This window comes from Neodiprion virginianus, chromosome 2 (genome assembly GCF_021901495.1).
Source record: "Neodiprion virginianus isolate iyNeoVirg1 chromosome 2, iyNeoVirg1.1, whole genome shotgun sequence".
Taxonomy (NCBI): Eukaryota; Metazoa; Arthropoda; class Insecta; order Hymenoptera; family Diprionidae; genus Neodiprion; species Neodiprion virginianus.
Window position 1 is genome coordinate 13,948,533 of NC_060878.1, and position 13,870 is coordinate 13,962,402.

The 13,870-nt window shown below is 37.1% G+C and overlaps 1 protein-coding gene across 1 annotated transcript; it reads left to right on the forward strand.

The window, feature by feature from the left end:
* Positions 1-1,154: 1,154 nt before the first annotated feature.
* On the forward strand, positions 1,155-12,180 carry LOC124298977 (prohormone-3). Its single transcript, XM_046751733.1, has 6 exons — positions 1,155-1,311; positions 2,658-2,864; positions 5,557-5,683; positions 5,988-6,134; positions 6,219-6,307; positions 9,389-12,180. The coding sequence occupies exons 2-6, from the start codon at positions 2,694-2,696 to the stop codon at positions 9,530-9,532; spliced, it is 678 nt and encodes a 225-aa protein (XP_046607689.1). The 5' UTR covers positions 1,155-1,311; positions 2,658-2,693; the 3' UTR covers positions 9,533-12,180.
* The last annotated feature ends 1,690 nt before the right edge of the window (positions 12,181-13,870 follow it).

Below are 13,870 nucleotides of genomic sequence, written 5' to 3' on the forward strand. Positions count from 1 at the left end.
TTCAACCACTTTTTCAGCCTCATATTCTTATGTAACGCCGAAAATGACAATCGCGTCGCTTTCTGAACATATTATTGCATAGAATTATACAATAACGTAGGTTCAAAGACGTTAATAACAATTTGCGATTCATGTAACAACCGTGATTACCGACCGTTTCACGCATCAGAAAAATTTCATATAAAATTTAGCTCTCCATTTTTCTTTGCAACTCGTTATAACTTTTGATACGCCGAAGTCCCCGCCGTGGTTTTAAAAGTACGGCAGCGATCAATAAAGCTTCAAACTCATTCTAACTTTGGTGTAAACAAGTTCTGATTCAATTTTTTATTTTTTCAAATGATACCACATGCAATACAGATGACCCAATCTCATATTTTTCTGGTGAAACAAGCTACCTCAATTTATTAAAAACAAGCCAAGCAATGAAGCCTTGAACTTATCCAAGCTGTGCAGGGTTACGAGAATAATAATTAGAATCAAGCTGAACAAATGGAACAGCAAGTAGTTCGAGGCTTACGAAAGTTGATACTTTCGTATCTTCATCTCCATCTCCAAGTTCCTATAAGATCCCAGCGATCTCCTCCCGATAATTCAAATTTGTCTAATAATCGTAACACCAGAAGATTCTGTACAGTATAGGAATATCAAGAGTGTTAGATTTTTTTCCGGAATATTAGCAGACTACACAAGAATATCGTTATGCAAAGTGTAGATCGATCGCGAAACATGCTGAGAACCTAAGACGGTCACTGAAAATGTCAATTCACAAGCTTTAGCAAAGCTATCATATTCCGAGTGTCCGCAAGAAATTTACAGAGAACGATTATGGGAGGAAAAGGCCATTCGGAGACTCGTAAAGAAGAAACGAAAATTTTCCCAATTGTGATGCGTGACAAATGGAAATGTTGAAACACCCCAGTCAGATGCCCTGTGGTAATTGTTTTATGTGCGAATGGAAATGTAGCAGACTAAGGGACGGCGTATCGCCCGGGATGACAGAAAGAGGGCTTTGCAAAAAGCGCCCAGGAATGACGCGGGTTGGAATTGGGGGAAATTGAACCGCGAACCCCAACGCGGATGAGGTAACGTCAGGTGCCTGGAACCTCAGCGCGTGCGCTCAGAACCCGGCAAACTCTGCTCGCGCTCGGAACTGCTGGTTGGGTATAGATTCAAGGTAAAAGGCTGTTGGCGTTCAGTCATCTTCCACCTCCGAGTCCGTTTCGTCCACCCACGAACAAGCAGCTCCCAGCTAAACCCCCGAGTCCCAGGAACGAACGACCCTCAGGGAGGCGCTGTATATCCGATAATGTAAGTTGCTGCGATGCTCTCTTGTTATGAGATCCTCCGTTTTTCCAAAACTTGGTGGAACAATCAAATATCTCATCCTTTCTCGTGGTATTTTTTTCGCCCTGTTTTCTCCTACAAACAATGATAGTACTTACGCAGTCCCGCGTAATCTCTGAGTTCGAATTGTATCTTCCAAAACGTATGTGATTTATGCAAACGCACCGTTTTCGAAAATCGCAAAACTCGACAGTAAGATCCTGAAATCATTTAAACTATGCGATATACCTATGTGAATGAAAATGTTCCATGGGCTATTTGACGCAGGGTAAATACACCTGCATCTATGCAATTTAGCGTACGTCTTATAAAAATTAGCTTGCATTTCGGTAACTGAGAGTATATTTTACCGACCGATATTTGCCTCGTTGTTCACGACTGGTTGACCTCCCCGACGCTCTTCAATCATTGACCCCGAAACAAATGTCGATCGGTAATAGGTACCCAGAATTCCTAACATTCAAACTGATTCACCCTGTGTTCAATTTCTCATGAATAATTTCAAAGAAATAGCTCGATATACACTCTTTTAATTATTATAACTTCCGTCTTTGTCTCATTTTGTAACCAACTTCCCCTGCATGCGGAGCAAATTACAATAAATTACGTCTTGACGTAGTCTCATTGTCGGGGCAGTTTGGTACGAGATTGCAACTAGTAAGTAATCAATAGGCAAATGTTAATTTGACGCCCGGCAATATCATTCTCACGACAACGTACAGTTGCCCGAAAGATTTCGCAAAGTCTGATTTAGGGTATAAAGCACATTATCTCTATACCTGCGCCGAGCTTCCCAATTCGTCCAGTCGGCTACAGGCCTGAGACCCTGGCTAGGTGGATCCGTATTGTTAGCAGGCTTGCTGCAGGTCCTTTTCTGTAAATCTTTCGAGATTTTACAACTAGCGGGTGTTTTTTTTTTTTTTTTCTCTTCTAATTACTGTATCAAGCTACTCCAGTCATTCACGGAGAGTTGTGTAGGTTATGAATAGTAAGTTCACTGTATGCATTAAATTACATTATACATGGACGATTGAATTTGCATGAAGGACGTTTATTTCACGTTGAATGAATCAAGAAATTCGATCGATTATAGATTAATTTAATTTTATCTCCCAATACGACGATCAATCTTGTTGCATACGGCTGAAATCTGCTTAATGCTGTGATTCTGTCCAACGAATGGAAAGATTGAACATGTTCACCGTCATTTCACACATTAGCATATCTGCAAGCACAATTCATGCCGACATTCTGCATTAGCATAATACCTACCTTGTCTGTATTGATTTTCTGCTATGCATTGGTTCCAGTGCACAGTGCTAAGGAAACTTCGAGCAATATCGATAATGAAGTCCTATACTGGTGTGGCTTTGGTCCTTGTGGCTTGCTCTGTCATGCAACTAGGAGAAGTCCATGGCTGGGGCGGTCTCTTTAATCGTTTCAGTCCGGAGATGTTGGCTAATCTTGGCTACGGGGGTCACGGAGGCCACCGCGGCGGTCAGCCCGCTTTTATGCAGGTAAAACGGGTTCAATTTAACCTTTTCGCTCACCCTCGGGACATCAGTACCATTGCGAGATTAGGGATTCGCGACAGGTGAATCAATAGCGGCAAATGTCCTCTAGTATTTCGGTCAGAGTTCAGTTGGGCGACTATGCCCTCTGAATTGTTATGCGCGGCATGCGCCGTTACCAGATTTTATTTGTGCAATCGAAATACGATGTGCACCTGCATAATGTGATGGGTTACGGAATATTGGTCCACGTACCATTCGCGTTAACGTTAGATGTGTATTGAGAATGGTCGAGCTCGTAGAAAGAGACTTTTTAAGTTCTGGTTCCAATATATTAAATTACGCAAGAGCAAGCGTGTTTCAAAAATAGCCTTTAGGGACTTGAATACTTATTGTAATCGATCTACGTAATTATAGTTATGCTGAGTTTATCGTTGATTACGGTATTGCGTGTTTAATTTAAGCGCACTGCGTACATGCGCAAAACGCTTGTTATACCTCGACTTGCGGCATGTTATGCATGTTAGGTGTGATTTTTAACTGCCACTGACACCAGTGAATCGTGTTGAATTTTTTTGCTGTTTATATTATAAGAAAAATATTTTCGTTCACTTCGAAGCTGCCAGATTGGTTGGAAATTGTAAGAGCCTCAGGCTGCCGAACCAAGTGTTTTGGTTTCAATATTGAACCGACTCGATCATGCAGGCTATAATAATTTTCATGTAGCACATCTCAACCCTTTAATACAATTAAGCTTTTAGTTGGGAAACAAGAAATACCGCTATACATATACTGTGTCAACAAGCTCGCAATCATTGATATGCGAATCCTGTTTACATGTGATGAATATTCATCGTAGATTAATAAAGTTAACAAACAAGCCTGCTTGAAAATTCATTTAGGAATGGAAGTGTGTGTTTTACATACATTATAATAAGCACACTTAATTGTCGTAGGAAAGTTTCACGGGGAAAAAATATCCCTGCTTTTCGTGTATGCATAAAGTAGAGTATTTTTAAATCATTATTAGGTCGCATTTTTTCATTCCCCTTAAAGAGTAATTGCAAAAGTTATATGCAATTGAATTTCACTGTTTTTGATCATATACTTCAACATGAGTCAGGTTACTTATTGTCAGTACTTTTGTTAATTTGTTATTTATGTTATTGTATATCTGCTTCAACTTTTTTTAATGAATTGAAACGAAAAAAACATGAGGCATTCACTTTTCTTCAAGTTACTGAAATACAAAAGTAAGAAAATTCCTGGAACTTTTCTATTAAGCCGTGGAATAAAAAAAAAAAAGTCTTATGCTGACAGATAAACGCGGCATTAATTTCTGATCTCTCGGATTGAACATGTTTGGGCTTCAACTTACTTGTCCTTACGGATAAAAAATTCTCGCATATGACAAAATGTAACATTAAGGGAGTAGTTGGCGAAAAATCGATGCTTTTCATTAATCGTATACTATGAGATAATCTGATATTGATTATTAATCTAATTATCATATTTGTAATCCACAAAGATCTTTTTAAAAATATGTAACAATAGAAAATATTGGGGTTATAAAAAAATTAGCTTGGATATCGTTTCTTCATTTGAAATCATTCCTAAGTCGTTGAATATCTATAAGTAGATTCATATCATTTTACCATACTATGGCACAGATCATTCAGAAGACTATTTATCTATCTAATCACGGAAACGGATTTTCTTCAAGTACTCACTTCAATATTGCTATTTGCTAATCGTAATCAATATCAGCACAATGTAGTAAAATCAAATGTTTCAACAATATTTCTGTCAAATTGTAAAAAATTATAGTGTGACATCCAACGAATCTGCCAGATTTTTAACCATACTGAAGTGATTACAAATAAAACATCGATATCTGAGCTTTTTTTACAATCTCAATATTTCCTATTTTCAAAAATTCTCAAAAAAATTCTCATAACCTATGAACTTGATAATTTGATGAATACATGCTGTACGGCAACCTCATGACCAAAATGATAAAAAGTATCGGTCTTTGGCCAACCAGCCACATTATGAGTTCCGCCCATTTGTTAATACCCACAATCCTCGTGTTAGGACCATCAATTTAATATGCCCGTTTACTCGTTTATTTATTTATTTATTATTTCACCTCCATACGGAGTAAATTACAGGGTTGTATTTTTTTACTGAGCACACTCGGTTCAAAGTCGATGGAAATACAATGACGTTCCGACACAGGCGTTCTTAACATTGTGCGTAATTATGCGCAGGAAGGAAAGCTTCACCGGTACAGTTGACTATAAACCATAAGTTAATTGACTGTGCCACAATAACGTGGTTAACTTCACATTTAAGATGAACTCTTATTCAACGTGTCGATTATAACGCTGCGAGTAATTTCGCATGTATACGATGCCGCCTGTAATGTACAATATACAGTAATGTTCATTAATGCCTTTCCTTTTCGGCTACCTTGTTTTCGGTCCAAAATAAAATGTGAGTTCGATTCTATATGAATTATGTGACAATGGATCCTATTTTCTCACGTCAGCGTCAGCTGCATCGCCAATGGTTGTCACATAATTCGAATAGAATCGAACTCACACCCTGTTTCGAACCGCAAACAAGTTAACCGGAAGCCCAAGGCATTAATGAACTTTACTGTACCTACGTACAAATCGCTTGCTACGTCACACAGAGACTCGGAGGCGTTGACGTATACGGAGATTTGGTCGAGGACGAGCTGGAAGAACCCTGTTACGGGAAACGCTGTACGGCCAATGAACACTGTTGCCCAGGATCTGTGTGCGTCGACGTGGACGGAGGTAAGGGTGACAGTCGAAAATCATTTTTTTGGGTCACTTGTAATCTCGAAGCTTGAAATTGTGTCCGGAATGTACATTTGGAACGTTTCTACAATTTTGAAATTACCTCGAAAAAAGTTACGTCATAATTTGACTCCTTCATACCACCGCGTTCTACTTCAAAAATTATATCTATTATTTTATTCATGATGTTTGACGATCGGGAGACTCGAAACAAATAAAGAGAATTTTCATCGACTACTAACACCGACAACCAGAAGATTTTGATATCAAGAATCCAGTAACGTAGTGTTTTACTGTTCAGTTATCGGATCTTGCCTGTTCGCCTATGGACTAAAACAGGGCGAGTTATGCAGAAGAGACAACGATTGCGAAACCGGGCTGATGTGCGCCGAAGTGGCTGGTGAAACTCGTTCTTGTCAACCTCCGGTTACCTCAAACAAGCAATACAGTCAGTGGTTGAACTACTCTGAAATTCTTTGTTTCTTCTTATTCTTCACGTACGGTAATACGATTGGAATCTTTTATATTTCAGGCGAAGAATGCAACATGTCCGGGGAATGTGACATTAGTCGTGGACTCTGTTGCCAGCTGCAAAGGCGTCATAGACAGGCCCCGAGAAAGGTAAATTTTTTGAGTGAATTTATGTGTAACATATTATTTTATGATTAAGCACTATAAACTCGCGGATAGTAAGTCCGTGGCAGTGTTATAGTTGGAAAATGAGGATGTACTCAAGTATAAATTAAATTTTTCAAGCGCACATATACTTACGAATCTATCGTCACAGACTTATAGACATAGACTGCGCGGTCCGTGAACCGAGTTGAAGCCGTAATTCGAAAGAGAAAACAACAGCTGCAGCCAGATCTCTCTGTTGCACGATCGAAAAAATGGCGAATAGCCGTCAGGCGGTCCTTCACCAAGTTACCGATTAAAGTGAGAGGTCCGGCTTCAGCTGCTGCGCTCTCTTTTTAATTACAGCTTCAATTCGGTGCACAGACCGCACAGTCTATCTCTATAAGTCTATGGCTGATAAAATTTAGTACGATACGTTCATGGAAGAATTTAAAGATCATTCCACCCTCGATAAATTTTCGTGATCAGTACTCTGTGAGTGGGCCTAGGTGAGGCGATAGCTTAAGAATAAGGATCGGCGGGAGCCATTGAACACCCAATCCCATAAGACATACAAAATCCCATTAGGGTAACCATCTTTAACAGTCTTCAGGCAACGCTGGTTGTTCACCCATTCGGGACATACATTTTTCCTTATCAGTAATTGACTCAAAATTGGTTATTCATGAGTTTTTTTAGTTGTTATTTAGGAATCTAAACTCAAAATTTGAGAATTCCGAGTGGCCGGTGAAAATATAGAAGGCTAATTGATTTGGTTGGCACTTAATACTCTGAGGTATTTATGAGGTGACTGATTACAAATCTGAAGTCAAAATTCGAAAAAACAGTTGGGTGACTTTTTGGATCCACTATTTTAAATATTTGAATTTCGAGATTTGACATGTAATATTAAGCGTTCTCACCCCCACCCCTCCCTCCTGAAATCCAAACAATTTTCAGATTTTCGACCGCGATATTAGATTCACCATTGTGAACACTGAAATGATGAGTTCAAATTGTGATTCTTAAATTTCAAGTCATTTGGAGATAAGGAAAAATACGCACACTGTAAATCACGAAATAGTGAAGTTTTGTTAAAGTATAGGTATAAATATAGCTTTATTAATATACACGATGGAGAAATTTCACTTACATTTGAATATTCTCATTTTCCTCACACAACACTGCAGCGGACTTACATATAGGTGTGCAATATGTGCTCCAGATGATAGCGTAGTACACTCTTTCGCCAGGATCTTCGGATATTCCACAGCACGAAAACGCTGAATTTCATGTACCACACAAGACGCAATCGGGGAAATGAGAATTTTTTGAACTCTCATAGGTATTATAATTTCACCAGCGTCCAGCGTAGGGCGGCAGTCTCAATTTAACGCGATAAAATCCAACGATAAACACGCATGAAAATCGTAATTCATAAGTGCAACCCTCGCTGTTGATAATAATTATGTACTTATAAAATTAGAGTGCGATTTCTTGTCACCTGATAGTGCAGCTTGTTTACTTAATTTGTATTTATGTCTTCTAAACATTACCTTGTCGAGATTTACGGGAGTTAGTTTCTGGGTAGCAGCGAGTTACGTCAGGTTTATACGCTTCCTCGATCCCTGACCTTTAGCCGAGGGAACAAAAACGCATGAAGCTACCTCGAGGGACGTTAATCCAATTTGTGCGATATTGCGAAACGGTGCACGTGCCCATCCCCATAGCGGGCATATGTATATATATATATATACATATATATACCTTCTGCGTTAGGGAGTCCGAAAGAAGTTACGCGGAAGGTCTGCTTCATCAAAGCGAAATTCCCTGCTTTACGATGTAAATTACAGTTTACTGTTAACGGAGTAAGAAAAAAGTTTTTCTGCACTTCCGCGGATTAACCTTTGTATGGTACCTACGGGAAACCGTGATGACGCATATGGTCTTACTCTTAATTGATAATCTTCCAATCATCATGGAACTTGATATCCATAGGTTTTTCAAGTTCAGAAATAATATCAGAAGTCCAAATTCCTAAATAGCCTGATACAAATTTCATGAATAAATCAGATAAACATTGGTTGGACTTTCATACATCACTCTTTGAATTTCAATCTGCTACATTGGATTCGCTGAATTGAATCTGGGACTTTGCTGTTACATTCAATTCATAGTTGGCAAAAATTTGTATACAATAAATTTCAAGGAAATTCCAAAATTTGTTCGAATTATGGAACAGATACTCTATTCGGTTTAGTTGCAGCCTTTGCTAGGATTCTTGGGTAATTTTGAGTTATCAACATCTAGATAAAAATATTGGGCAGTGCATATTGACTCTTGATACACTGTAAACAAACCCAATATTTTTAGTTTCGAATAGATTTCAGATATGACGTCACTTTCCGTGACATGGGATGCGCCGAAACCGAATATACGAACTGTACGTCTTCTTATGTTTGGCATTTAGAATTCTGGAATCACAATGCTATGTTCGAATTAAGCGAGTTGGAGAACCAATGAACATTAGGTGTCATGATCAGATCTGATTTATCATCTGATTTGGCCAATATTTTCACACCTTACCGAAAGGAAACTGTGAAACTTAGCAAACTAGGCGCCCAGCTGCGCATGCGCGAGCTTACGATTGGTGGTCTTTCGTGCAGGCTGACCACCTAGCAGAAGTTTCAATTGTAAAATGCGACTTATTGAGGTTATGTAGGTGTTATGAATTTATTTCGATCAAGTAGATGTCAAATAGATGTTGCAGCGATTTGAAAAGGCTTAGCAAACTATTTTATCGTTAAGTACTTACTGGTGTCTGATGACTGTTATGAGTCACGTAACAGCGTAATTACAATTCACCACTCGACGCGGGAGGGTTTGACATTTCATGCTTTGTTTCATGTAGGTTGGCTCCCTTGTCTTCAGGACAAAAATATCACCGCGGTACATTATCGTTGACCAACAGAGTTCGGTTTTCTTATCAATCGGCAGTCAGTCACTCACAATCAGTCTGCAAAATTTCACGGTCTCATCTCGATATACCTCGGCAGTAAATTAACTAATTACAACCTCTGCGTCCAGGTCTGTTCATACTTCAAGGACCCCCTAGTCTGCATCGGACCAGTGGCCAGTGACCAGGTGAAGTCCATTGTCCAGTACACTTCAGGAGAAAAACGAATTACTGGTCAAGGGAATCGCATCTTCAAAAGGGCACCGGCTGCTTAAATCCCCCGAGTTTTCAAAAGCCGGCGAAATCAGATATACATACAAAATCTATAATTTAAGATTATCCTACCGCGTAAACACTAACCTAGAAAAAACAGTCCCTATGTTTTAAGTTTCTCCCTACCAGTATAAGAGTGCAAAATTGAATCCCTCGCGTGAGCTTGTAAATTGGCTACTTTGGATTTCTAAATTCCGATTTCTTTACCCTGAATTCACCACGTACAGTTTTACCAACTACAGATTGTTTCGTTTCGTATATGGCCATGACGATTGGGCAAACGCCGCTCTGAAGATCAGATTGTACACTCGCGGCGAACCAGAAGAGTTTTATGCCCGGAGAGAAATGACGACTCGTGAAAAATACATACATATCTTTCGTAATTGTAATGACTGAAAAATATTATACATATCAGTAGGTATTTAACCTATTACCAATTAACTACTTACTATATTTAATCATATATAAGATGCAATTGTAATGTCATTCGTATTTTAATGTTTAAGTATATAGCCCACACGCATAAGTGTAATATTTCAATCGAAAATCAAATTACGAAACAAAATGAGATGAAAATTTATCTGATGTAACTGTAAACGTCTTGTTCTCGTGTAATTATATGAAATCAAAGATCTCGTTTACTGGCTAGGCTGCTTATATAATATATTTATTATAAGTAATATTAACATTAACCGTTGCGTCATCGCGTCAATATTGTCACGCTATCGGAATGAAATAAGTAAAACGTATATATAACTATACCGATAGTATACATATCTATATATATAATATGTAACCATTAATCGATTGTATACATACATAATACATATGCACAATCAATTAATGGAAGTTTGAGTGATATGGATGTATATGGATACATATATACATATCATATGAATACACACATATGACTTATGTATACAATTATATATCAATAGCGACGTCAAAATGGGCATGGCCATTTCATTATATTGATTTTCAAATTTTATTCTTTTTGTTGACAGAGAGAAAGAGAACGAAAGAGAGCAAGTCTATATCTGACTTTTAAAATTGGAATCATGTCTTACCATGTGGAGAAAGGAAAGAAATAGATCTCTGCAAACGTGTTGCGTTGAGTAGCAAGATCTAAACAAACATGAATGCAAACTTCAAATCAGGCACAGTCTTGAAAGACCTAAATCTTGCACAATTTTTAAAGACTCTAAAAAATTACACGCTTGCTAACGTTGTGGAATTAGGGCATGCTGAAATAAAATTGCAAGCTTATACAAATGATTTTCACGTTGACTGTTGAGTATTAATTTAGTTCACTTGCCGAAATGGTTGGAAACATTACACGTTTCAAATGAGTATAAAGTTCATTTGCCGAGCCCCTTCTACAGATGTTAAAAATTCAAACCGCGTAGGGAGATATGCAATGCTAACTTTGAATTATTGTGACCTCAGACTTCTTGTAGTCCGTTATTACGTGCAAAAATAATACTTGTCAAAGTTTAGAATAAATTTATATGGCATTATGACTAAAGATGTTGTACGCTCGTGCTCACGCAGATATTATGATTGATGCGTGTCGTTCTCTTACTGAAAAAATAGTTTGATGGTAGGTATAGATGGAAAAAAATACCGAATAGCTACTCGAATGATTTGATTTACCGAGTGTAAAAAGTCTGCGTGATTCTCGAGCGACCGTTGACAGTTTAATACGATGTCAAAATCTCGATGTTTCCTATGTCGTCTATAAGTGAGGTTAAACATATCACGAAAATGCCTAAAGCATTAGAAGTTTAAATGATATACTATATATTATTAGAAGATGTTCAATTGAAAGTATATTTTTGTCTTCGATGCATCATTATATTAATACTCCGTATATTGAACTCCATATTTGCATAATATTGATATATTTTATTGAAGCGTATACTACTATTATACATTATACTGCTACAATTGTGTAGCATAAAAATTATGAAAAATTATTGTTAATTGACGTTATAGTATATTTATTTCATTATTCTTGTGTAGGCCTATTGAGATATTATATGAAAGTAAATATTATACTTATACTATATTAAGTTGAACAAATCAAATACATATCATAGCGTCTAAGATGTTAAATTTTAAGAAAAAAATTCACTAGAGAAGTATTTGGATTATACAACAGATTCCACAAAATTCAAGCCTTCGTTTTCACGCATATAGTAGGTACAAATATTTCACTCTCTCATAGATGTGCCGGCTTCTGGTGTTCCATACTCGGTACATTCTTGAAGAAAGAAATATTCTGCTATTATATATTGCTTATACAGGGTTATCTTGTACTTCTGAAAATTGAAAATCATGAATATTTTGAACATTCTGTCAAGTATAACAGTTACACGAATATTTTTATGCACATTATTCTTGTCGAAAGACATTTATAAATTCAGAATATTCCATAATTTACACATAATTGTATACAAATTATACAGATGATTGATTGTAGAATCCAGTGACTTCGGCTACTAGGCATTGAGTCAAATGTACCTATATCAAAAACACCTCTACATGAATATACGTGTACATCTCCTAAATATTAATAACTATAATGTTTCAAAGGTACATATTTGAATGTGAAATACACTATTATATATATATACATATTATACACATATATATATATACAATATATATATCGTACGTAAACTCCTGTACACGTACACATCGTATTTGCATCATACTTTCAGAGTAATACTTCATAACATCGGAGTAGGAAGCAATTCCTACATATTTACTTATATTTACTAGTGTTGAAAGGATATGCTATGCGTTGTACATTACATTCATGTAGGTAGGTAAATATTGAAGGTAGGTATTTATTAAACGCATGTAATTAAACCTAAGTAAATAAGTTGACGATAGCGATTTCACAGAACATTTTATATTGCATACCCTGAACGAATGAAGAATCTGGCTGGTTGGTTTACACTTATCGTTGGGAATGCGTAGATCAAAACGCGTGCAGCTGGTGGCAATCCAAGTCATAATAAATAAAATTGAAAAACACGCTCGTATACGTGGATCGTGAAAAACATGACGAAGCGATTGGCAGAATTTAAACCTGGCACGATTATTCCGCATCACTCTGACTCTGATCCGCTATATGTGCAGTAATACTGTGGTTCGCGCTATTGTTGTACATCATTCGGAACATGATTTCTTTGCTCATCAGTGTCGGCAGAGGATAGCAGTATTTTTCTGACAACACAGTATCCTTCAATTAAAATTTTACGTCGTTAGGAAAAAATTTTCGCGTGTGTTAAATTATATGTATCAATCATAAATAACTGGTTTTAGCTAATCAGATTTATAAGAAAGAGCAAGTTGTACGTCAAGTTTCATGGATTTTAGGCCATTCGTTTGCGAGTAAATGTAATTCGAAACTCGTGCCGCAGTCGGCGAAGCTAATCTCCTGCAAGCTCCTCCTATACATGTAGTATGTTAAAAGTTGCAATACTTCAACACGTTTCCTACATTTTTTTTTAATTTACGCAGTGGCTTAATAATACTCACGATACTTTTTGCGATTTTGTCGAAAATTTTATCATCTTACAACAAGTCATTTTTCTTTACAAGCTCATTAGTTAAATTAATACCCTCGAATAAAAGAAGTTTCTGTGTAGAGACATTTTATTTTGGCGTGCGAAAAATAATTTTTTTTTTTTTTAACCGACAGATTTATAAGAGTAAACGTATTTTACGGATAATGAATTCCTAGACACGTTGATTTTAATGTTTGACCCCCCTCCACCGAGAATAAACTTTTCTTTGGTAATTATTAATTTATTATTAAGATAATAATTCGCCTAAAATTTGCGAATCTCAGAAATAAGCCCCGAGAACGGCGATGTATGGGTAAATAAAAAATGGTATAGATTATCACAAGCCGATGTCATGCATTTTTTATTTTTGTTGATAATTTTTTTTAATTTTGCAAGTTCAGTTAATATTAAAAAAAAAAACATCATATCGGCATGGATATCGGCACCCTTACGAATTTTCAAGTTAGAGGGTGGCAATTTTTTCCCAAATATCAGCATTTTCGTACGTAAATTTCTGCAAATCTCAAAAAGAGTCAACGGGGTCCGTGTACGTTCTAATTTATCAAGTGGAAATTCAAATATACCGCCATTAGTGGCTGCCGATGACGTCATAAGTCTGGGGCATTCTCACATCGACCCTTCCTACTTCTTCCTAACCAGCTTTATCAATGGACTCATACAAGTATAGGTATGAACCCGCCGTTAACTTAAAATACCTCAAATCGCAATTACGCTGTACGCAATTCATCCAACACACTGAAA